The 23,100-nt window shown below is 48.7% G+C and overlaps 1 protein-coding gene across 1 annotated transcript in view; it reads right to left on the reverse strand.

The window, feature by feature from the left end:
- Nucleotides 1–1,754: 1,754 nt before the first annotated feature.
- The window catches only part of CAST (calpastatin), a 109,683-nt gene continuing 88,337 nt past the window's right edge, over nucleotides 1,755–23,100 (reverse strand). Inside the window, exons 22-35 of the mRNA XM_084278940.1 lie at nucleotides 22,104–22,151; nucleotides 18,578–18,682; nucleotides 17,643–17,738; nucleotides 16,883–16,975; nucleotides 15,676–15,843; nucleotides 14,671–14,766; nucleotides 13,665–13,763; nucleotides 12,462–12,533; nucleotides 10,190–10,282; nucleotides 9,343–9,396; nucleotides 8,758–8,829; nucleotides 5,493–5,566; nucleotides 4,464–4,524; nucleotides 1,755–2,988 (exon numbers count right to left, since the gene is read on the reverse strand). Of these exons, the coding sequence (XP_084135066.1) occupies nucleotides 4,470–4,524; nucleotides 5,493–5,566; nucleotides 8,758–8,829; nucleotides 9,343–9,396; nucleotides 10,190–10,282; nucleotides 12,462–12,533; nucleotides 13,665–13,763; nucleotides 14,671–14,766; nucleotides 15,676–15,843; nucleotides 16,883–16,975; nucleotides 17,643–17,738; nucleotides 18,578–18,682; nucleotides 22,104–22,151 (1,125 nt within the window). The 3' untranslated portion in view covers nucleotides 1,755–2,988; nucleotides 4,464–4,469. The remainder of the gene's footprint in view (nucleotides 2,989–4,463; nucleotides 4,525–5,492; nucleotides 5,567–8,757; nucleotides 8,830–9,342; nucleotides 9,397–10,189; nucleotides 10,283–12,461; nucleotides 12,534–13,664; nucleotides 13,764–14,670; nucleotides 14,767–15,675; nucleotides 15,844–16,882; nucleotides 16,976–17,642; nucleotides 17,739–18,577; nucleotides 18,683–22,103; nucleotides 22,152–23,100) is intronic.

A 23,100-nucleotide genomic window follows, 5' to 3' on the forward strand; every position in this document is an offset into this window, starting at 1 on the left:
TGTGGTGCTGGGGAGGCTAAGGGGGGGGTCAGGCAGGGGGCATGGTGCTCCCGGGGAGGCAGAGGCACTGCAGACAAGGGGGGGGTTCCACCCACAGTCCCTCAGTGGTGCAGCCAGCAGCTGTTTAACAGGGAGCTCCCTACAGCTCCACAGCAGAGGTTGTCCTTCTGTGTGGCTCATATGCCAGGGGAGTAATTTTTACAGACACGAACCTGTGGTCAGGCATCACTTTTAATTTAAAACCCCAAACATGCAATTATTAACTGTAATTAAAATAGCATCCCTCAGAAGTACTTATGGGAAGGGATCTGTGCAAGCCTTGGGGAGGTCTTGGGGCTGGAGGTGGCTGTGGATGCTGTGCAAAGCTGGTGCCTCCCTCACCACTCCCCTCCCTCAGCAGCAGCCTCCTCCACAGGGAGTTCTGCCTTTCTGCTTTGGCTGCTGACCTCAGGGCTCCTCCTGCTCTGGCAATACTCCTGCACTGGTAGGTAACGTTCAGGAAGTTGCTGTGTGCCCAGAAAATGAATCCATTATTTTTATAACTTCAGGGGATCGACCACACCTTGGTTTTAGTGTAAATTTTTGCTTCTGATTATCCCTTCGTCACCCAGCTGAAACACAGCAGCTGCCACACGCACACACTGACACGTAAAGGACAGGCATCACCTCTGACCTGTGGGGTAACCACAGGCACTGTGGGCTAGTGGCACTGCACAGAGAGATTACTAGTACCACATGCCAGGAGGAAGAGTTCCCTAGGGAAGCCAGGTGTAAATCTTGGAGGTGGGGTTTGAATTTCTGTGTATTTTTTTAAATAAGTAGCTGTGAAGCATCTTCTCCATTTACCTGCAGAAAACTTTTGTTTCAGTGCTGAATTGAAAGGGAAATCCAACCCATTACTGTGTGTGCTTAAATGTACCCAGCAGTCCTTTGCCCTTGCCATCATTCCCCTGCCTTTGCTTCCTCTGTGGCTCTGGAGGAACCAACCAGAAACTTGAACAAAGATGAAGATTATTGGGGTGTCTTTGCACCCCTCAGGGGAAGGGGAGCCCTGAGCAGGCTGCTGCTTCTGTGTACGGCGTCTTCTTATGCTTCAGGTAGACCAGGGCTTTGCTTTGAGGTGTTTTTAGAAGGGAAAAGACAATGTAACGAATAATAAAGACTGTTCAGGTGACTCTCAAATGTTTGTGTCATTTTCCACCTTCATTCCTGCTGCTTTCACTGCCTTGTGCTCAGTTTCTCAGCTGCAGGGAGAATTCCTTATCTCAGGACACCACACGTCCCTCTGCACCCCCAGCTGCGGGGACGGAAGCTCCAGGAGCACCAGAAGCCCCAGGAGCACCAGAAGCTCCAAGAGCACCAGAAGGTCCAGGGCCGAGCTGCTTGTTGGGAGAATCCCAGCTGCAGTTCTTCTTTCAGCAGAACAATCACCCCTTTCCCAAAACTCTCGTACCAAAGCCTGAACCCCCTGGCTGGTTCCCCACACCACGTCCGTCCCGTGACACATCTCAGTCCTGCAGTTCAGCTTTGAAAACCAAAAGGGGGAAACAGCCTGTAGCTGGATCTTGATCAGCCTGTGAGGCTGCTCCTGAAGCGCCCTGAGAAGCCCTTTGCAGGGGTTTCTTACGTGTAATACAGTGAGTTTTAGTCCACCAACCCCTGGGGATTTTAGGTACTTTCTGGGGTTTCCTTCGCTTTGCGAGAGCGACTCAGGCACCAGCGGTAACGGGAGTGAAGCTGCAAACACTGTGATGCCATGGTGAAAACTTTATTAGTTTGAGTCAGATTTCCACAAGTGACTACCAGCTACAGATAGCACTCCAAATATCCCCAAATAGATCTCCAGGCTGCCTCGGTGGTGCTGCACTGGACTGGGAGCCGGGGAGCAGCACCGACGCTGGTGCCACCGCCCCCTGCGGGTAGTGGTGAAGCGGTACAAGCGCAAGGACGAGCAAAAAGGTGTTCTGGTCAGACAGAGAAACACACCCGCACACCTGAGCAGAGACAGCCACCTCCTGCTGCGCCAAATAGAGGTGCCTCGTTGGGACACTGACATCAGAACAGTTCCCTCTGGCAGCACTGACTATAGGTGGCCAGTGGTGCCTGTTCTGCTGCAGAGCAGTGAGTGTGACACTGTTCCTTGCAGCAGTTAACTCAGCCCTACCCTGAACGCCTTGGCAGGGTGTGAGGGAACAGGAGCAAGGACTGGAAACACTGCAAAATTTAAGAGGAAAAACCCCCAAATGAAATCCATCTGTTGACCTGAAGTTGCTCCCTGCTAAAGACTCATGTACCTTCCTGATTCCCTCTCTGGTGATGGTGTTACTATGTCACCAGGATTTTTATTTGCCCAGTCCAGGAGATGCCTGAAAACATGAGATAACACTACAGAAATCGTAACATTGGGAAAAATAAACCCCACCCAACATCTACTGTGGTTCCCTTGTTCTAACTGCAGATAAGGCAGCATCCAGAATACCTGTTTTGCTACCAGATGGGCTTGACATGCAGCTGATCCCCAATTTCTTATTCCTTATTTGCCTACAGCTTACCTATGATTTGCTACCAGTTGAGGAGGGAGAGCACAGCCAGGCTGACTGATGACAATTAAAGCTCATTAAGTTCCACAGTAATCTGCTGGCTGCAATGCTATACATGCCAGCATGTACAGATTCTGAGGTTGACAGGCACTGTGTGGAGATGATGTGCAAAACTCTGCAGAGTTTTTTTGGCATTGCTATTCACTTTTAAAATCTCTTTCTGCAAAATATAAAGCACTCTCTCCCTCTTAAAAACTGGAGAAAAATACAAAAAGTAGAGCCTCTGAGATAATAAAAGGTGTGTCTAAAGGACAATAGAACAACCCTACACCTCACTGTGCTACTGAGAAAGAGTAAAGTGTGAAAACCACCCAAAATAACCACATGCTGTTTGCTTCAGGTTCTGCTTTTCAGGAATAATCAAAGGAAGCAGATATTTCATCAAGTCCTGGCAGGGGGGAGAAAAAGGGGAAGAGAAGTTAGAAGTGCTTATTTCTTAAATTTGGAACAAAATGCAAAGTAGGTCTGTGAAGAAACACCAGAAAGTTAAGTCTCTTGTGACACTGCCCATGGCCCCTGTGTCCCACCCTTCAGCTCTTGATCCCCATTGATCAGATCCCCTCTCAGGCTTCTCCTCTCCAGGCTGAACAGCCCCAGCTCCCTCAGCCTTTCCTCCCAGGGGAGATGCTCCAGGCCCTTCAGCATCATTGTAGCCCATCTCTGGATGTGCCCCTGCTGCTCCCCTCCACACCCTGGAAACCCTCCAGCCTCAAGCTCCTGTCAAGCACCAGTGTGTGGGCACATGAGCTGTTCAGGGAAGTGATGATGAGGGTGAACAGCTCCAATCCCTTAACTCTTAAATAAGAGTGAAGGGAGTGACCAAGCTGGGGACAAAGCAGCACCGGGGTCAGGGGAGTGGGAGCACAGAGGGGGCTGTACCTGTGCCAGAACAGCCAAGGGCAGAACACCCAAACCTGCTGAACCTGCCCCCTGGGCATCTGTTCTGCACTGCACCTGCTCCAAAATCGGGCTGGTGCGGAGATAATGATGTCAGCTCACTGTCCTACAGATAACACCAGCAGCTGAGCTGTGCTTGGTCTTCATTACTCTGCAAAAACACCTTACTGGGGAAGCAGTATGCCATGGAATACTGCCCTGGAATCCTCAGGTGCATGAACCTCAGGGAATTGGGTTCAACATGCGTTTGTAAAAGGGAGATCCTGTCAAACTAACCCGATCACCTTCTGTGGCAAGGTGACCCACTGAATGGGCAAAGGGAAGGCTGTGGATGTGTCTGCCTGGATTTGGGGAAGGGGCTGGAGGGCAAATCCTCTGAGGAGCGGCTGAGGGAGCTGGGGGTGTTGAGCCTGGAGAAGAGGAGGCTGAGGGGAGACCTTCTCCCCACCTCCCCTGCCCTGCCAGGAGGGTGCAGAGAGGTGGGCGATGGTCTCTGCAGCCAGGGGACAGGAGATGGGACAAGGGGCAATGGGCTCAAGCTGCCCCAGGGCAGGGTCAGCTCAGCTGGGAGGGAAAAGTTCTTCCCTGGCAGAGCTGTCAGGGCCTGGCCCAGGCTGCCCAGGGAGGGGCTGAGTCCCCAGCCCTGGGGGTGTTTAACAGAGGGGAGATGAGGTGCTCAGGGATCTGGTTTAGCCCAGGACAGGGACGGTTGGACTCCAGGAGCTTAAAGGGCTTTTCCAACCCAGTGACTCTGATTCTGTGAACTACATGAAGTAGTTCTGTCTGAACTGTGTGGACAGAGACTGTGACAGGAATGTGAGGTCTCTTCTGCCCAGCAACGCTCAAATTCAGGGTCATTCCAAGCGTGGTGTCTGACAGGGTCTGTAACCACAACTCAGTTCAAAGACTGGCAGCAGCATCCCTTGACTTTGAGGCATTCACAGGACAGAGGGGATGGAATCTCACCTGGTGTTAACGTTTAGCTTGTTTCTTCCTTTGCTGTGTCGCCGGAGGACTTTCCCCTTGCCTAAAGAGAAGCAGAAGATATTAAAGTGTGAGCTATGCTGAGGTCCAAAGTCAAACCAGAGTGACAGATGCTCTTTGGAGGTCATAGGTCAACGTGGCCTGTACTTGAAACACACCAAGTTTGGCAACAGTATTAGTAGCTGCTGTTTCTATTTTTCCACCATCACTCACTTTGTTTCAGACAAAGAGGGCTGCAGCTGAGCCCTCTGTTCCCTAGTTCTCAACATCCTTTTACCATGCTGGTGATCCCACCACAACTCAGAGGAGGAGGAGTTACAGACCCCCTCCTCCCAGTTCTGCTTTGGGGACTGTTAGGAGGGTTCTGTTGTTACACAAAATGCATGTGTGGCAATTCCCACAGCAAGGAAAAATCCCATCCCCTGACATGTGAAACATGGGAGTTTCCAGGGCAGATCTGCACCGTCTGGTTCAGGCATGCACTGGCACATACCCTGTGAGAACACCATCTGATGGGAAAAGTTTCTCCCTTGCCTGAATCCCTTCCCTGTATTTTTGGATGTTCTTCATTTATCTGTTTTAAATACATGAAGAACCCCCTCCCTTTCTCAACCAATGAGTTCTGAACACTTTTTTACAAAGACATGTTGGGTTTCATTCACTTCTGTAGAATAAACTGTGGCAATGACTTCAGATACAGATGGGAGGTGGAGGGAATACATTCTGATTGCTTTCAGAATGCTGTTATTTACATTGGACAGGAGAAAAGTGATGGGGATCCCGAGGCAGCTATAGGTTCTGCCAGAGCCCCTGACAGACTCCATGCAGCCTCTCTGAAAAAACCCCTGTTTTAGCCTTTTCTCCTGCACACATGCTTCCAACCACGGACCAAGGTCCCCCTACTGATCTGAAGTTCTCACCAAAGTGCTGTGAATCCAAGGGCCAGTCGCCCATCTGTCATGTTTGCAGCCTATGCTAGCCATGACTGCATCAGAACACGGGTGCTTTTACCGTTTGGGATCTTTGGGTTTCCCTTTCTCCTTTTGGGCTGCTTTACTGGTGGTGGTTTCCTTTCCATTTCTGCCCTACACTCCGAAGAAAAAAGAACAATTGCAGTTATAGGCAGCACAGACAGTTGACTACAGGAGGAGGTGAGGGCAGAGGACACAACATGTCATGTGCAGGATAGAACAGCTAGCAACTAGGAGCTACTCGTTCTCAGCCAGTTTTGTAGAGAATTGTAGAAAACAACAGGAGCCCATGATTACTGCAGTGATATCCCAGCTCCAGAGGACCCCTGGGCTCCTCTGCCAAGGCAGGATCTCAGGCGACTGCAGCAGCACAGCTGCTGTCTCCAAGCCAGGGAAGACCCCTCTGCCCCAGCTCAAGGGCACAACGCTGGGTTAAGGGCAAGCAGAAAGCACAGCTGACAGCAACTCATCTCACATGTGGACCAGATACAAGTCTCCTTCCTCACACCCTTTCCCAGCACGTTTCTCAAACAACACCCACACGTTGGTGACACCCAGGTTGATGCAGCTTCCACTGCAGCTTCACTTTGTGTAGCCTGATGAGAGGGGCACCGTGCAGTGAAAAGCCTGGCACCTGTTTGTCAGCTGTGCTTAAGATGATTGTATGACAAATAAACACCCCATTTCTCATTACCAGACCACAGCCACCTGTCATAGAATCACAGAATCCCAGCCTGGTCTGGGCTGGAAGGGACCCCAAGGGTCCCAGAGCTCCAACCCCCTGCCACAGGCTGGGACACCAACCTCCAGGCCTGGAGCTACACAAGGCTGCCCAGGGCCCCAGCCAACCTGGCCTTGAACACCCCCAGGGACGGGGCACCCACCCCCTCTCTGGGCAGCCCCTTCCAGCCCCTCACCACTCTCTCTGCAAAGAACTTCCCCCCAGTCTCTCCTCTCCCCCTTCCCTCCTCCAGCTTCACTCCAGCCCCCTTGTCCTGCCAGTCTCTGCCCTTTAACAAGCCCATTCCCCTCCTGTTCCTGGGGTCCCTTCAGGGACGGGGAGGCTGCAGTGAGGTCCCCCCACAGCCTTCTCTTCTCCAGGCTGACCCAGCCCAGCTCCCTCAGCCTCTCTGCGTAGGGGAGCTGCTCCAGCCCTCTGAGCATCTCCGTGGCTCCTCTGCCCCCTCTCCACCAGCCCCACATCTCTCTTGTCCTGGGGCCCCAGCTCTGGACACAGGACTCCAGCTGTGGCCTCCCGAGGGCAGAGCAGAGAGGGACAATCCCCTCCCTGTCCCTGCTGCCACCCCTCTGCTGATGGCAATAAAACTAACACAGTCTCCTCCCCACTACCACCAATTCTGCAGTCGAGTTTCCCCACCTGGGTAAATCGCAGGGCTCAGCACACCCGGAGCGCAGGGGATGAGCCTCGCCCTGGGAAATCCACCTGCCTGATCATGGTGTCTCCCCTGCCAGGTAAGCATGTTCTGTCCCTTCCTCATCCCTCCTGCTAGCTACACTATTTTCCTGAACCCATATCAAGTTCTCTTCTATTCCCAGCATTTCCCCCTGCAAATCCCTCTCCAGCTGTTTCTCAGCTCCAGCGTACGGCTGCCGCTCGGCACTGCATGGGGTCACTGAACGGCTTCTCTGCCTCCCCACATGTGTTGGTGCACTGCCCTACATACAAAACCTGTTACTGCACCTCTCTGTAAAAGACTCTAAGTGCCATGAACCTTTGTTCTTCCAAATGCTTAGTGCACATCAGGACAGGGAGGTGCCCTGAGGCCGCCGCACGGCTTCACCCAGGGCACGTGCTGCCTCGCCCACTGCCTTTTACAATGGAGAGGCTGCACCAGTGGGCAAGGGCAGGGCAGAGGATCTCATCCCTCTGGGTTTATGCAAGGCCCTGGTCACAGTCCCCACTCTCTAAGTTGGAGGGGTTAAGGATTTGATGGGTGGGCTGAGCAGTGGGTAAGCAATTGGCTGCAGAGAGGAGCCCACAGTTCCATGCCCAGATGGAGAGGGGGTGGCAAGTGCTGTCCTCAGGGCTCTGTGCAGGAAGCTGTATTATTTAATGTCTCCATCAAGGACACAGGCAGTAGGATCAAGCACACCCTCAGCAAGTTTGCAGATGACACCAAGCTGAGTATTGCAGTCAACATGCCAGAGGGATGGCGTGTCACCCAGAGGGACCTGGGCCAGCCAGAGGTGGGGCCCAGCAAAGCTCATGGAGCTCAGTAAAAACAGGCACAAGGTCCTGCCCTGGGATCTGGACAGTCCTTGCCACCAACACGGGCTGGGGGTGATGTGAGGGAGAGCAGCCCTGCCAAAAACAGCTCGGGGGGCTGAGGGACACAGAGCTGGACATGAGCCAACCATGGGCACTGGCAGCCCCAAAGGCCAACGGCATCCTGGGTGCATCCCCAGAGCTGATGGGCTGGAGAGCAGCCCTGAGGGGAGGGATGTGGGGGAACTCGTGGGGGAGAAGCTGGACATGAGCCACCAACGTGCATCTGGAGCCCCCAAGGCCAACCCCACCCTGGGCTGCATCCCCAGGAGTGTGGGCAGCAGATGGAGAGAGGGGATTGTCCCCCCTTGCTCTGGGGAGACCCCTCAGCAGTGCTGTGTCCAGCTCTGGAGCCCTCAGCGGAAGACATGGAGCTGTTGGAGTGGGGCCAGAGGAGGGTTCAGAAATGACCCAAGGGCTGGAGCAGCTCTGCTGTGAAGCCAGGCTGGGACAGCTGGGCTGGCTCAGCCCAGAGAAGAGCAGGCTCTGGGGACACCTGAAAGCATCTTTCCAGCCCCTGAAAGGTGCCTGTAGGAAAGCTGGGGAAGAACTGTTCCTGAGGGCGTGGAGTGAGAGGACGAGGGGTGATGGGTTTAAACTCAAAAAGGGGAGATTTAGGTTGGGTATTAGGGAAAAGCTCTTCAGTACAAGGGCGGTGGGACACTGGCCCAGGGTGCCCAGGGAGGTGCTGGAGGCCTCATCCCTGGAGACATCCAAGGTCAGGGTGGATGGGGCTCTGAGTGCCCTGCTCTAGTGAAGATGTCCCTGCTCACTGCAGGGTGGGACTAGATGGGTTCTGATTGCCCTTCCAACCCAGCGTGGTCTGGGACTCTGTGATTCTCTAAGACATATCAAACACCCATCACATCAACATCAGTGAGACAACTTCACCTGGACACCGCCTTCCAGAGAGCTTACCTTGAAACCTAAATTGAGCTCCTGCAAAGAGTAGTGAGGAACTTCCACAGAACAGGGGAAAACTTGTAATTTTGCAAGTTTGCATTAGAAAACATCCTACCTTTGGGAGCTGCATGGCAGGAGGCTTCGCACGCAGACCGGAGCTGCTTGATGGAGCATCGTCTGCAGGCATCTGCAATCATTGTGATGGTGAGCTTACACACTGTGAAGTACCTCCCACAGACAGGCTCATGCCTGAGGGATCTGTGCCTGCTTTAATTATCCCTTTCTTCAAACAGAAGCCTCATAACCCAAGTCCTACACATATGTTAGGGCAGGGATGTGTCAATTCTTTGGATATTGGACCCTAGTGGTGCCTAAACTCTGTCTTCATAGTGAAGGGAGATTCCCCACAGAATCAAACATATATATATATAATTAAATAACTCAAACATATATGTATTTAACTCATTAAGTAACTCAAACATATATATATATATGTTTAACTCATTAAATATATATATATATATATATATATACACAAATGCAGTAGCATCCCAACATTTAAAACCTACAGCATTTACAAGACTGTGCAGTGGATCAGACCTGGAGACTGCAAAGACAGTGCTTTGGAATAGAAACCACCCCAAGGGCAGAGCACACAGCACAAACCAAACACAGGACAAACCCATCATAAACTAGTTACCTCTTGGTCGCTGCCTGTGGCATCATCCTTGGCAGCTGGCTGGGCCCGCTCACACTTGGGAAGAGGAAAGAGAACATCCTTATTTTACACTGCTTAGGTTAGTTTTCAGATGCAAGTCCTGACGTGTAACCTTGTTCATCTGTAAACACCATTCCAAGCTGATTTATGTATTTCTCATGTCTCCAGAGCCAGTTCCCAGTGTGTTCTCATGGTCTGTTACTTTGACTGTGTCAGAGATACTGTATTTCTATCCTTGCAGCTGCCTGGAGAAACAGTTTCCTGACCCTTAAGAGACCAAATCCCTGTCAGAGCAGCCAGGTGCTCCAGTGAAAGCAGTTTTACAGGGCTGTAGGTATACCAGCAAGGCAACGCCTCCATGCACACTCTGTCCCCAAACCTGGAATGAAGCTACTTGGAATGAACAAGCATTCTTACCCACAGGTTGCAGGGATCTGCTATTTCAAAGCAGACCATAAATCTGAGCTGTCTAGGGAGAGACACCCTATTTTTTCACCTGGTTTTCCAGAGCACTGAAAACCCTGAGCTGGTGTAACTGGAACCTGCACTGCTGAATCTCCATGCCATTGACTGCTGCTGGGTGGTTCAATGTTATTTATTTGCTCAGACTGCCCAATTACAAAATAAAACCACTCAGCTTTTGGTTTAATTAATTAAATGTATGCAATGACATGCAGAGTTACTCTAAGTACAGGGTATTTACACGTTTAGCCCTAATGTACACTCAGCACACACACTTGCACACTTTTTCAGCTTCCCTGCTCTCCTTGTGATGCTGAAGGTGACAAACTGGTGAAACAGGCAGAAATTGCCCAACTCTTTTCCTTACCTGCTCAGCCAGCTCCAGAAGCTTGAGACGCGCAGGTGGGATGGTCTCATCTCTTTCACCAAGCTTGGCTGCATGCTCAGCTGTAACCTTTTCCTGAAACCATTTAAGTTTTCACAGCTTTAATACTTCTGTTAGAAATACCAGCAAGCTGCCAGAATTCTTACCAAACTTGGGAAAATGCCTTTTTTTTCATTTAAAAAGCCCCATGCCTTTACTCCACCATGAAGTGTGTTTCATGCCTGGACGTTTTTCAATTACTAGGTCTCACTAAGTGTACACATTTAGTGAGTCAAACATATACATATATATATATTTATCTCATTAAATAACTCAAACATAAATATTTATCTCATCAAATAACCCAAACATATATATATTTAACTCATTAAATAATTCCTATATATATAACCCATTAAATAACTCATATATGTATATTTAACTCATTAAGTAACTCAAACATACATATATACATATGTTTAACTCATTAAATATAAATATATATAAATGCAGTAGCATCCCAACATTTAAAACCAGAAAAGGAAAGGTTATGCCAACTTTCAGTTCTGCTTTTCAACACTATGGCAACAAGGGGTCATCTCACCCTTCTGCATCGTGTCTCATCCACCCACTGCAGCTTCAACCCCAAAATGATGCTCCTGATGCATCCAGGTGCCTGTGGCAGAACGCAGGGCACTCCACCCACCTCACACCCAAGCTGCACAAGAGCAGGCACACTTCTCACCACGCTGCAGAGCCAGAGCCAGCTTCAGATCCCAAAGCAAGCAGAAGGCAGAGCCCCACAGAGCTCCTACAAAGGAGAGGAGCATTCCTTCCTCTATGCTTATTGTTTTTGAATCGTGCTGCTCTGGTGCCTGGCACCAGGAACGTGCCAAACACAACACCTGGTTTGCACACCAGCTTTTCAGCATGCTGCTGAAGGTTACTTCTGTATTTGCTAATGCAGACATTTCACTGTGTCTGATTTTCTTATTAGCAGGGAAGTCTTTAAAAGAGACTGTCCTGGTTTTGTTTAGAACAGAGTTAATTCCCTTCTAGCAGATGGTGTAATGGAGTTGGGATGAGGCAGTGCTGATGACACGGGGATGTTTCTAGTTGTTGTCAAGCAGTCAAGGACTTTTCAGTTGCTCATATTGCCCTGCTAAGGAGAAGGGAGGGGACACAGCCAGGACAGGTGACCCACACTGGCCAAAGGGGGTATTCCATGCCAGTTACACCATGCTCAGCATAAAGGGAGGCTGATGGGGGAGGAGGAGGCAGCTCCAGGACATGTAGTTTTAGGGACAGTCCAGTTTTGGGATGGCTCTGAGCTGTGCAGTTTGGAGAGGCACTGCACTGTGTGTCACCAGTCTCCTGTATTTTGCTATAAAGTCCTGTTAGTGTTTTTCTCTCTCTCTCTCTCTCTCTCTGCTGTCCCAGTAAACTCTCCTTATCCCAATCCATGAGGTTTTTTTGTTTGCTTCTCCCTCCCTCTCCCCCTGCCCAATTCTCCCCCCTCCACACCCTCTTAGAGAGAGCAGCTGTGTGGTGCTCTGCTCTTGGCTGGGGTGAACCCATGACAATGACTCAAGACAAAACACCCAAAAACAAGCAAGTTGTTGAACTTCATCTTTGTGGAATTCTAAAATCAAAAAGTTTGACAAGAAGGCGGCCAGAGAATTAATTTTAGAATCACAGAATCTCCTGAGTTGGAAGGGACCCATAAAGATCATCAAGTCCAACTCCTGGAGAATTTTAGAGACAAAGGTAAGAGAAGACACTGGAATCCCAGCCTGGTCTGGGTTGGAAGGGACCCCAAGGGTCCCAGAGCTCCAACCCCCTGCCACAGGCAGGGACACCAACCTCCAGGCCTGGAGCTACACCAGGTTGCCAATTAAATAATGACAATTAAATAATGACAATAAAAGGCACTGAAATCAATTACTGCCAATTCCCTCCACATGGCTGAAGCACATGAACTAACCCAACATTTTTCATAAGCAGCACAAGTAGCTCAGCTGAGGAGGAGAGACCATTTAAGTGCTGTTTGATGTGCCTATGTGTAGGACAACAGAAGAACCTGTTGTTTGTTTCCAGTAACCTCACTCCTACACCTGAAAAATCACATGAGGATGTAAGACATTTTACAATATGCTATTTCAAAAAAGATCACCAAGAAATACAGCAAGTAAGTCAGTTCAGTATTTGTTGTTTGTTTGTTTTCTGTTCCTTTCCTCCCCTCAGAATGCACAAGTTTCAGAATGTCTTGTCTTACCTTGACTTCCTCCTCAGCTGGTTTGTCCTCTTCAGAGGTGAGTTTAGCCACGGCTTTTTCCTTCTCATTTCCCTCCAAGAAAAGTAGAAACTCGTTTGCAAAGGCAAATCAGCTGTACAAATACTGTAGTTCATCAAGCTAATTTAAGTACTGACTAATGATCTGTCAGTGCCCATGAGCAATGGTCTCCACCTTTGTAACTCCAATGCAGTGCAATAGCTGGGGGCAAATTACAGACACTTGGGACCTTCAGAAAAATGTAGTTTCAAGAAGGCATTATAGACTTTATTTTAATGGGCTTTTACTGTTACACATCAGCCTGTCTGGTTGCATGAGAACAGCTCCACAAATACTGTTTTTTGGTAATTGCCACTAATTTTGCAAGTGTCATTACCACAGCTGCTGAGGAAGTGTCAGCCTGGATTAAAAACCCAGCAGCATTGTATTTCACAGTATGCATGGCCTGTTGCTGATTCACACCATTTATGTTGCAACACCGGTTGGAAAGAAAGCCCTGAAACCCAACCAAGCCCCGGGGGTGCGGAGCTTTACGTTCCCCTCTCAGATCGGGCTGGAAACACTAGAGGGAGCGCCCGCTGCACGGATCAAAAGGGAGAAGGGGAGGAGGCAGCACTGCTACCATCAAACCCAATGAAGGGTAGTTCTGGTAGTAAAAGGAGGTCATCTCATTCCCTCCACTAGCCTTCAACTCCTCCTTTTACAGGCTTAACAGATGCCTTTGCCATGAGAGCAAGGGCTGCGCGATTACTCCTTGAAAAACTCTCACTACCTCAGCAGGGAAGGGGAGGTGTGGTTCAGCTCAGTGCCCAAGCCTGACCCTGGAGCCACCAGCAGGTGGGTAACACCCACACTGACCACCCCATGGGAATGCACACGTGTCCCCTGCTGCCCCCGGGGTCAGCACAGGGCCAGGCAATTCCTCTCCCAAGGCAGGAAGAAACACAACAGTGAGCAGAACTTGGACAAGGCAGACAGACCAGCCTCTGCAGTTTAATGAGCAGAGGGTGTCCAGAAACTCACATTTCTTTTTGCCCAAGAGGGCACATTTTGTTTCCCCTATCAACAGCCAGTATTAAATATAATTAATTAACTTTGCACCAGTCTACTGGTAAAACTGCCAGCATTGTGCTCCCAACTCTCTTTATGGATCAGAGGTAAGGATGTACAGAAGAAGCAGCTTACTGAGACAGAGGGCACAGGGGCTGTAGACTCCAATGAGGAAGCTGCACCAGCATAGTGAACGTTCAAGGAGCTTGCAGTGATTTTACCCTTCTGTTTTTTCTGAAGGAAGACACAGCACCATGACCAGTTATCAAAATATGCATGAAATTACAAACATCTAAAATGCAGCACCCATGCAGTTCAGTTCTAAGGCTACTTTTGTGAGCAGTTCTACTTATTTCAGGTTGTGACCCCTTCCTGAGAAGCTCCACAGAACTGTTCTGCATAGAATCACAGAATCTCAGAGTCACCGGGTTGGAAAAGCCCTTTAAGCCCATCAAGTCCAACCGTCCCTGTCCTGAGCTAAACCAGATCCCTGAGCACCTCATCTCCCCCCTGTTAAACACCCCCAGGGCTGGGGACTCAGCCCCTCCCTGGGCAGCCTGGGCCAGGCCCTGACAGCTCTGCCAGGCAAGAACTTTTCCCTCCCAGCTGAGCTGACCCTGCCCTGGGGCAGCTTGAGCCCATTGCCCCTTGTCCCATCTCCTGTCCCCTGGCTGCAGAGACCATCGCCCACCTCTCTGCACCCTCCCTTCAGGTAGTTGTAGGTGGTGAGAAGGTCTCCCCTCAGCCTCCTCTTCTTCAAGCATCTCAGTTTGTTCACGTTCGCTCTTACATCTCACCTCCTGCCTTAAAGCTTGGCATAGCTTAACTCAGAGACAGGTTTAAGGTGACTCAAGAGGAGCTAAGATGTCACCAAGCCCATCTGTATTTCCATATGACACTTCTTGAAGTCTCAACTGCAAAGCATTGCACGTAAAAAGATATGACAACCACCTGAGCTACTTCTTCCTTATCATAACAGCCCTTCCTGCTGTCCTATTGCTTTATTGCAACAAACCTTTTAGATTTTTTATTTCCTGTATTTAAGGAAGTTCACATAAACTTTAAGTGAAAGCAGTAAAATATCAAGATTACTGAAACAATTTGAAAATAAAACAGATTATCAGAGATCACATACACTCACCTTTCCCCCCTTCACTGCAGGAAATGGTGTAGAAGAGGCTGGAGAGCGGTAAAGCTGTCTTCTCATACTCTCCGTGAGATAAACTTCCTGCATAGGCTGCCATTAAAAAGAAGAAAGAAAAAAAAGGGGGGGGGGGGAAGCAGTTTTTTAGCCTTTCATCTATTGAAAAGCGTTAGGGTAACACAGTCTATACCAATTTTTAAACTGAAGACTGGGAAACCTTCCTGACATTTGTCTAAGTCACTAAGGAATGAAACATTAAGCTGAGTATTCACTTTTTTACCTGGGACTTTCTTCAGGTTTTGGCAAGAGTACTTTTCCATCCTTGTCCTCCAAAAGAAAACCACACCTTATATTAATCCCAGCAGTGCTTAAATGGCCACACAAAACCAAGTATGGCAAGAGCATCCACTGAACGCTCATGGGACAGGAAGAATCTCTCTACCATGAACCTTGTCTGTGATTTAAGGTGTCACTGAAAAACATCTAGGTCCTGAATAGAAGAACATCTGACTGGTGAGAAGTGATTCACTGTGTGGGATTCTGTGGTTCTCCAGCTCTGAGTTTCCACTTCCATGCAAATGGCCCAAGCAATAAATAAAACCCCAGCTTCCAGGTGGGTAACAATATTCCTGGAAGGCCGTTCTCTTTGCACACCAGCAGCTGCAGCGGTGTGCAAGAGCACACTGGAAGTGTTGGTTTTCTTAACAGCTTTAACCAATCACCATTTATTTAGTTCTAAAGTATAAAAAGCCAACAGAAGACTCCAGGGCGCTAACATCAGCCAAAATTATTCCTGTGTAGATCTAAGGCACTTCTGTGCCTGTGTAGGCATCTAATGATAGATGTCAGGTATTCATGAACTACAAACTGGATTTTTGATACATTGTAAGAATACCTGAGCTAAACATCACCATTTCAAAGTGAAATGGAGTTTTAATTTCATCCACATATTCTGAGACATGCAAGGGAGGTAAAACTGAGACTGAACATGAAATACGTTACTTTTTCTATTGGTGAAAGGTAGTCTAGAGGAACTGGTTCTTCATCCAGACTTTTGCCTTCCTCTCGCTTGGTTTCCTCCTGCTTGGTTTCCTCCTGCTTGGTCTCCTCCTGCTTGGTCTCCTCCTGCTTGGTCTCTTCCTCCTTGGTTTCCTCCTGCTCGGTTACTTCCTACCAAAAGAAAAATAAACACAATCAACTACATCCCAACAGAAATGAAGATGGAAAAGCTTTCCAAATCATCAGTCCAGAAATGCAAATTAAATCTTTCTAATTCAATTACTAGGTAAAGATCTCATGAAAATTAAAAGAAAGATTTTTCTCCTGAGGAAGCCTTCACTTCTTTGCCTGGTTCTTCCCATGTACATCAAAAGTAGCTCTACCTATTTCAATTAGGATCAAAAATGTGAGGTAAATAGATCACCATGGACCAATAACAAAATAGTATTGTATGTCTCAGTCCTAATTCTTGACTTGTTTTTTAAATGCACTCAACACTACGTGAGCTGTGTGTGAAAGAAGGATGAGCAGAGAAGTTGGTAGCCAGCTTCAAGCTGGCTCTTGTGTGCTCCTGCAGCTGGGAAGGGCGATGGGATCCTGGGCTCCATCAGCAGAGGGGTGGCAGCAGGGACAGGGAGGGGATTGTCCCTCTCTGCTCTGCCCTTCCCAGCTGGAGTCCTGTGCCCAGAGCTGGGGCCCCAGGACAAGAGAGATGTGGGGCTGGTGGAGAGGGGGCAGAGGAGCCACGGAGATGCTCAGAGGGCTGGAGCAGCTCCCCTACGCAGAGAGGCTGAGGGAGCTGGGCTGGGTCAGCCTGGAGAAGAGAAGGCTGTGGGGGGACCTCACTGCAGCCTCCCCGTCCCTGAAGGGACCCCAGGAACAGGAGGGGAATGGGCTTGTTAAAGGGCAGAGACTGGCAGGACAAGGGGCTGGAGTGAAGCTGGAGGAGGGAAGGGGGAGAGGAGAGACTGGGGGGAAGTTCTTTGCAGAGAGAGTGGTGAGGGGCTGGAAGGGGCTGCCCAGAGAGGGGGTGGGTGCCCCGTCCCTGGGGGTGTTCCAGGCCAGGTTGGCTGGGGCCCTGGGCAGCCTTGTGTAGCTCCAGGCCTGGAGGTTGGTGTCCCTGCCTGTGGCAGGGGGTTGGAGCTCTGTGACCCTTGGGGTCCCTTCCCACCCAGACCAGGCTGGGATTCTGTGATTTTTGATTCCCTACCATGACTACATAAGGTTGTGTTTCTTCTGGGTCGGACTCCTTCTCTAGGCTGCTGGACACGCCTTCCATTGGTTCATCTGCCACACTACAAGCCTGTAAGGACACCGACACAGTGAAAAACAGTTCTTAGTCTGACTTCAGGGGCAGCTGAAGAAACCTATTCATAGGCTGCCACTGCCTGCCAGGTGCTACTTGTGGTACCAACTGAGAAGGGAACTGAAAAGCTGTAATGCTTCTCTCCTAAATGTCTCCATGCACTTCAGCTCCGTGGAGTTCAAGGCACAGGGGAGCACTGACAGATGTTGCCCTGTGAACAGGCTTCTCCTTCCCAAAGACTTCCTGCTAAAATGTTCCACAGGGTTTGTTTTTTTTAATAGAAGTATATGTATTCTGGGAAGAGATGTGAGAACCTCAGCCACTGATGGGCTCTTCCACAATATTCAGTGGGATAATTACAATTTTTTTCCAGAATTTTTCCTGTAGTATCTATCTACATTTACCATCAATGTTTTTTAGCACAGTGAAAGCTAGAGTAGACCACAATAACTGTTAAGTTTTATTTCCCCTGTCTAAGAAGGTCACTGCCCTTCCCCATTCAGTTTGTGCTTGACTTGGGGTTTTTTTGGGAAGTACTCAGCCTTTGTGGCTTACTCTACGGGGTAAGAAAATGCAATACTGACATAAACATCTTGACAATGCACTATATCACTGCACACATGAAGCACTGAGTTTTCCTCTAGCTCCAGCTAAGGCAACTCACAAAAGCTGATGGAGGTGAAAAAGGCAGAGTGGCAGCGCTGGTGTCACCAAACACATCAACCTCAAGACTTTCTCCAAGCTTAGGAGGTGAAAGATTCTGAAAGAGAAGAATTACACTGCATTTTACTGAATGTGCTGAGAAACACCAAATGTGAAGTGGCTTTTTAAAAAAAAAAATAATTAAAGTACAGTACAAAACATGAAGGAAATCTAAATTTTAAAGTAGGAGCCCCTCAATGAAGGAATAAGTGCCAAGATGTGTTCCACTCAAGGCAACAGGAGGGGAAAAACCCACAGAAACATGAAAAGGTATTTTTTCTTGGAATCATAGAATCATAGAATCTTAGGGGTTGGAAGGGCCCCCCAGAGCCCATGGGGTCCCACCCCTGCCCAAGCAGGGTCCCTAGGACAGGTCAGGGCTGGAATCTCTCCAGAGAAGGAGACTCCACACCCCCTGGGCAGCCTGTCCCAGGGCTCCCTCACCCTCACCGCCAAGAAGTTCTTCCCCACATTGGGGGGAACTCCCTGGGCTCCAACTTGAGCCCATCGCCCCTTGTCCTGTCCCCACAGACACTGAGCAGAGGCTGCTCATGGCCCCTGGGTCCCACCCTTCAGCTCTTGATCCCCATTGATCAGATCCCCTCTCAGGCTTCTCCTCTGCAGGCTGAACAGCCCCAGCTCCCTCAGCCTTTCCTCCCAGGGGAGATGCTCCAGGCCCTTCATCCCCTTCGCAGCCTCCTCTGGACTCTCTCCAGGAGATCCCTGGCTGGTTGATCCCAGGGAGCCCAGCACTGGACACAACACTCCAGTGGGGCCTGAGCAGGGCAGAGCAGAGGGGGAGGATCCCCTCCTGTCACCTGCTGAAGAACAGCAGCAATGCCCCATTTTAGCAAAACTGTCAGCTGTCAGCATTTTCATGGGGTTGGGAAGACATACTTTGACTGAGGTACTGGGCTGTGATGGTTTGGTTTGTATTTCCAGCTGAGGAGGGAAGGAAAAGCGCTTTGAAAGTTCTTCAAAAAGATCAGCTTCGCACACAGGCTGCAGGAAAAAAGAAGGCATAGGTGGTACAGGTGAGTCACTGTTGCTTTTCAGTCCATTTTTTTACCAAGAGTTATATTTCAACTTCTCAAAAATCACAAATACACTTGTAGGCTACATGGGAATGAACTTTCCCATTTGTGTGCAACAAAACAGCATGGATTTTGTAACACATAACAGTTAAAACCCCCCCACTTTTCAGAATGAGTCAGCTGCTGGGCTACCAAAAGTCAGTCTTGTGTAGAGAACATGATGCTCAATATTGTTTACAGGGCTACTGGAAAGAAAAAATGCAACCTCTTAATTAGGGGTGGGGGGAGAAAAGAAGAATGCTAATATTTACTGTGTAATTTTTAGTGTGACAGCATCATGTTGCTGTAATACTTCAAGTGTAAATTACATATAGGCAGTGGAAAGCTGTACTGATGCCCTGGAAAGCCGGGACCCACACTCCCTGGCCTTGGTGCCTGTGAAGCAGGATCCTCCATCGCAGCGCTGGGCACACAGGGCATCCATCGCTCCTCCCAGGGGGTGCCTGATTGAAGCCAAATCTCTCCCACTGATACAGATTCACTCTGCAGACTCAGCAGCATTGCTGAGAAAAGCCAGGGTGATGCAGAGTATTCCCAGGGAGCCATTTCCATTAACTCCTCCCAGACACAGCGTGCTCAGGGACACTCAGGGGGTCTTCTGGGGTCTTCAGGGATGAAGGCTGGACGTCTGCCTCTCCCTCAGCACATGCTCTTTATGTTTCCTCTCCATAGTTCCTGAGCTCAAACACACATTCCTGCACAAACCAGTCAGGAACCCCTCTGAGCTGAAAACAGGATGATCTCTGTCTCTTAATTGGTCGTTGGTCTCATTATTGATGATTCCCCATCTTCACTTCTTTATCTCCAAGCTGTTGCCCTGTTCTGGCTCAGATTTGTAGCTGGTCTCATGAAGCAGCTCACACAGGTACACCCATATTCTCTCCAATTTAGACATCCTTATCTCTAAATTGGAGAGAAGTGGATTTGATGGGTGGAGCATCCAGTGGGTAAGAAACTGGTTAACAGACCGTAGCCAAAGGGTGGTGGTCAATGGGTCTGTGTCCAGGGGGAGGCCGGATGATTCTATGATTCTATGATTCTAAAATCCAGACCAACTCTTGTCTTAAACATAAAAATTCTTATATTACAGTTATATGAATTGTCTCTTAAGCTACATCTACATCAATCTATTCAGCAGGATTACATGTCATTGCGTCAGTACCATCAGGTTATGATTCTCCCACTGCAGTTTATTCCATTTTATCCAGCAGAAGCAGAGCTCCCTCTGGCAGTTCTCTCAGTTTGTGCACTGACTGCTGACACTCACTTTCAAGGGAAAGTGAAAAAACCCAGTTTTAGTTCCCTCCCATGTGGTCTATCACAATCTGCTGATACTGTATGACCCAGCAGTATGTGACCCCTTTAATCCTGTGATCTATCACTAATGCTCCTGGGATCCTTCCAACTACTGTTTAATAACATTAACCAAGCTACTGTTGGATGTTTGAATCCTTCCCAGCAGTGATCAGCATTCATTGATATGTGGGACTTTCTTGGTGAGGGTTCATTTCATAAAACCCTTAAGATGTGACATCTCTAGAGAAGAGTTTCTTATTCTCCCTCCCACTCCCCTTCTTTTTGTTTACTGGTGCCCCCAGGTCTTTACAGGCCACTGTTTTCATGACATCTGAATTCCTCATTCAACTACTAAGTGAAAAAAGCATGTAGGCAGTAACAACTATTTCCATGCCTGTGCTTAAGGGTCTGCAGAGGAGGCCCAAAGGAATAGAAGCCCTAGCTGAAATCACCAAGGAAGAAAAATGTTGCATTCACTAGGATTCAAGGAGGACAGGAAGGTGACTGAAGACTCCTCAGCTCCTGACAGGACTTCTTTGTTCTGCAGGTTTTGTTTCACAGATCTACATCGCTGTTGATCCCACAGCAAATCTGGCAAAAACATCTTGCTCAAAAGTGCCTTTTTCAAATTAGGAGCAGTAAAGTAGTGCTGAGAACAGCACTGCAATGTGTGACTTTGATACCACTGTGATCCACTTGCAGAGCAGCTGTGGTTGTCTTTTCTCTGGCACAGGGGACAAGAATAGTTACTGTTCTACCAACCACTGAATTCCTTTGGCATCAGACCTGATGATTCTGAACTCATCTTCTACTTTGATTTTGCACAGGACTTAAGGCAAACAAACTATGACACAACCTCCCTTAACTTGCTCTTCTGGAGCTCTGCTTTGCTCTGTGTGTGTGTCCCCTCTCTAGAACATGAAGGCTTGTCTCTGAACAGTGACTTTTCCTCCCCTATGGCAGGTGTTGCCTCTGCACAGCTCTCTACATCACCTGCTCCAGCATGTCTGAGACCTGGCATGGAAATTCATGCAGACATCAAGTCTGCCCATTGCTGCCTCTCTTTTCTTCTGTAATTCAGGCTTGAACAGTAGGAATGACTTGGTGTTTCTCCTGAAAGGGCACAGTGTCATTCTCACTCAGACTGGCCCTGACCTTCAGACTTGATCCTGCAGAACACAGGTTACCTGTACTTCTCCCATTCCACCAGCACTCCTCCACAGTGAAGCACCTGGATTCTTCAGCACACAGTTCCTCTGCTGTCCCTAACTCTTCCTTTCTTCCCATGCACATTCAACCTCTGTCACTTTTTCTTTCAATCTTTTCAATCTACCTTACACTTTCCAGGCCCCTGGACACACTTTTTGCAAAGCCCAAGCTGTTTGCTGTGATTAGATCAATGTCCACAGCAGCTTTTTCCTTCTTTCCAGTGCTTTTCCGTTATTAGAGGACAAAACTATCATGAAAACAAAGAGTTTCCTGCCTCACTTCTCTCTGCCCTTCAGCAGCTCCAAAAGGCTTCTACAGAATCTATGACTGGTCTGGGTTAGAAGGGACCCCAAGGGTCCCAGAGCTCCAACCCCCTGCCACAGGCAGGGACACCAACCTCCAGGCCTGGAGCTACACAAGGCTGCCCAGGGCCCCAGCCAACCTGGCCTGGAACACCCCCAGGGACGGGGCACCCACCCCCTCTCTGGGCAGCCCCTTCCAGCCCCTCACCACTCTCTCTGCAAAGAACTTCCCCCCAGTATCTCATCTGACTCTTCCACTAACTCTCCATACAGCTCTTCTTTGTGCCAGCAGTAATTTCTGTAACTTGCTTCCATCCTTGCAGTGTCTGAACCTCCCCCTCACTCTGAGCTCTTCAGTCACAGTGAATTTCAGCAGAGCCAACTTTCACTTGACACCTCAATGCAAGGAAGTAAACACACCAGCAGACCAAGACTTACATAACAGTGCTGAGAGAAGAGATGACAGAGAGGGAGAAAGCAGAGTATCTGTTCACACTCCTACAATATTGTCAGTTTTCTAACCTGAGGTTCTTGTTCAAGCTTTGGCAGCCCTTGATTTTCATCACTATCCTGAAAATAAAGTAGGTATTACTGACATTTTTGCATTGTTTTAAGAAGTGCCATACCCCATAACCATCAGCAAAATAACATAAAATGAACAATACAGACAGGGTTAAATCAGTGGCACAGTAACAGGCATTTCCCTCAAAAGAGGGAATATTTACACGGCCAAACAAGTGGGTTAAAAAGCAAATGTGACATCACTGTGGTACACACAGGCCACAAGACCAAGCAGCATTAATTCCTGTCAGTAACAGTCTGTGGCAGGAGTCAATCCTGCAGTACACCTGAAGGAATTCATCCAGCAGTTGAACAAACTTTTGGTTTAAAAGACAAAGTTTTGCTCTTGAGCAAACACAAGGCTGAATCCTGGGTCTGTAGTCACACAGCTCAATACTGCCTGACTACAGACATGGGGCTTGGCCTCCTACTTGTTCACCTCTCTAAAAAGAGGGGTAAAAACTGCTCCTTTCAAAACAGAATCTTAACATTCAGGTCCAGCAAAACCAGTTTATGTAGCAGCCTTGCTAACCCCAGTTATAACAATAAACATCACAAAAACTTTCAATTCTGAGTTTTGTGGAAAACATCTCAGTTCTACTGCTGTTTTGCTTAACCTTGAACAAATCTCCATCACTGGAACTAACAACTGAAAAGATCAGTGTGATTTTCAAACTACTTTACAGCAGAGTTTCAAGGTTACACTACAAAGTGTCATCCCAGAGCAGCTCTGTCAAGCCTGTATTTTACAGTGCTGAGGTGGAAGTAACACCGCTCTTTGGGAAGGACTGAGTGAGGTGGGAAGATCAGAATGCCTGAAAACCAAGTCCTGCCCACAAAGGAAACAAGGAGACCAGACACAAAGGAGAAAGGCATTGGGTAAATACTCATTTTGCTTGCTTCCTGCATGACATTTCCCTCTCTGTGGTGAAATCAAGTGTTCACAAACAGTGCTCAA

Source organism: Gallinula chloropus (genome assembly GCF_964237585.1).
Source record: "Gallinula chloropus genome assembly, chromosome: Z".
Classification (NCBI taxonomy): domain Eukaryota; kingdom Metazoa; phylum Chordata; class Aves; order Gruiformes; family Rallidae; genus Gallinula; species Gallinula chloropus.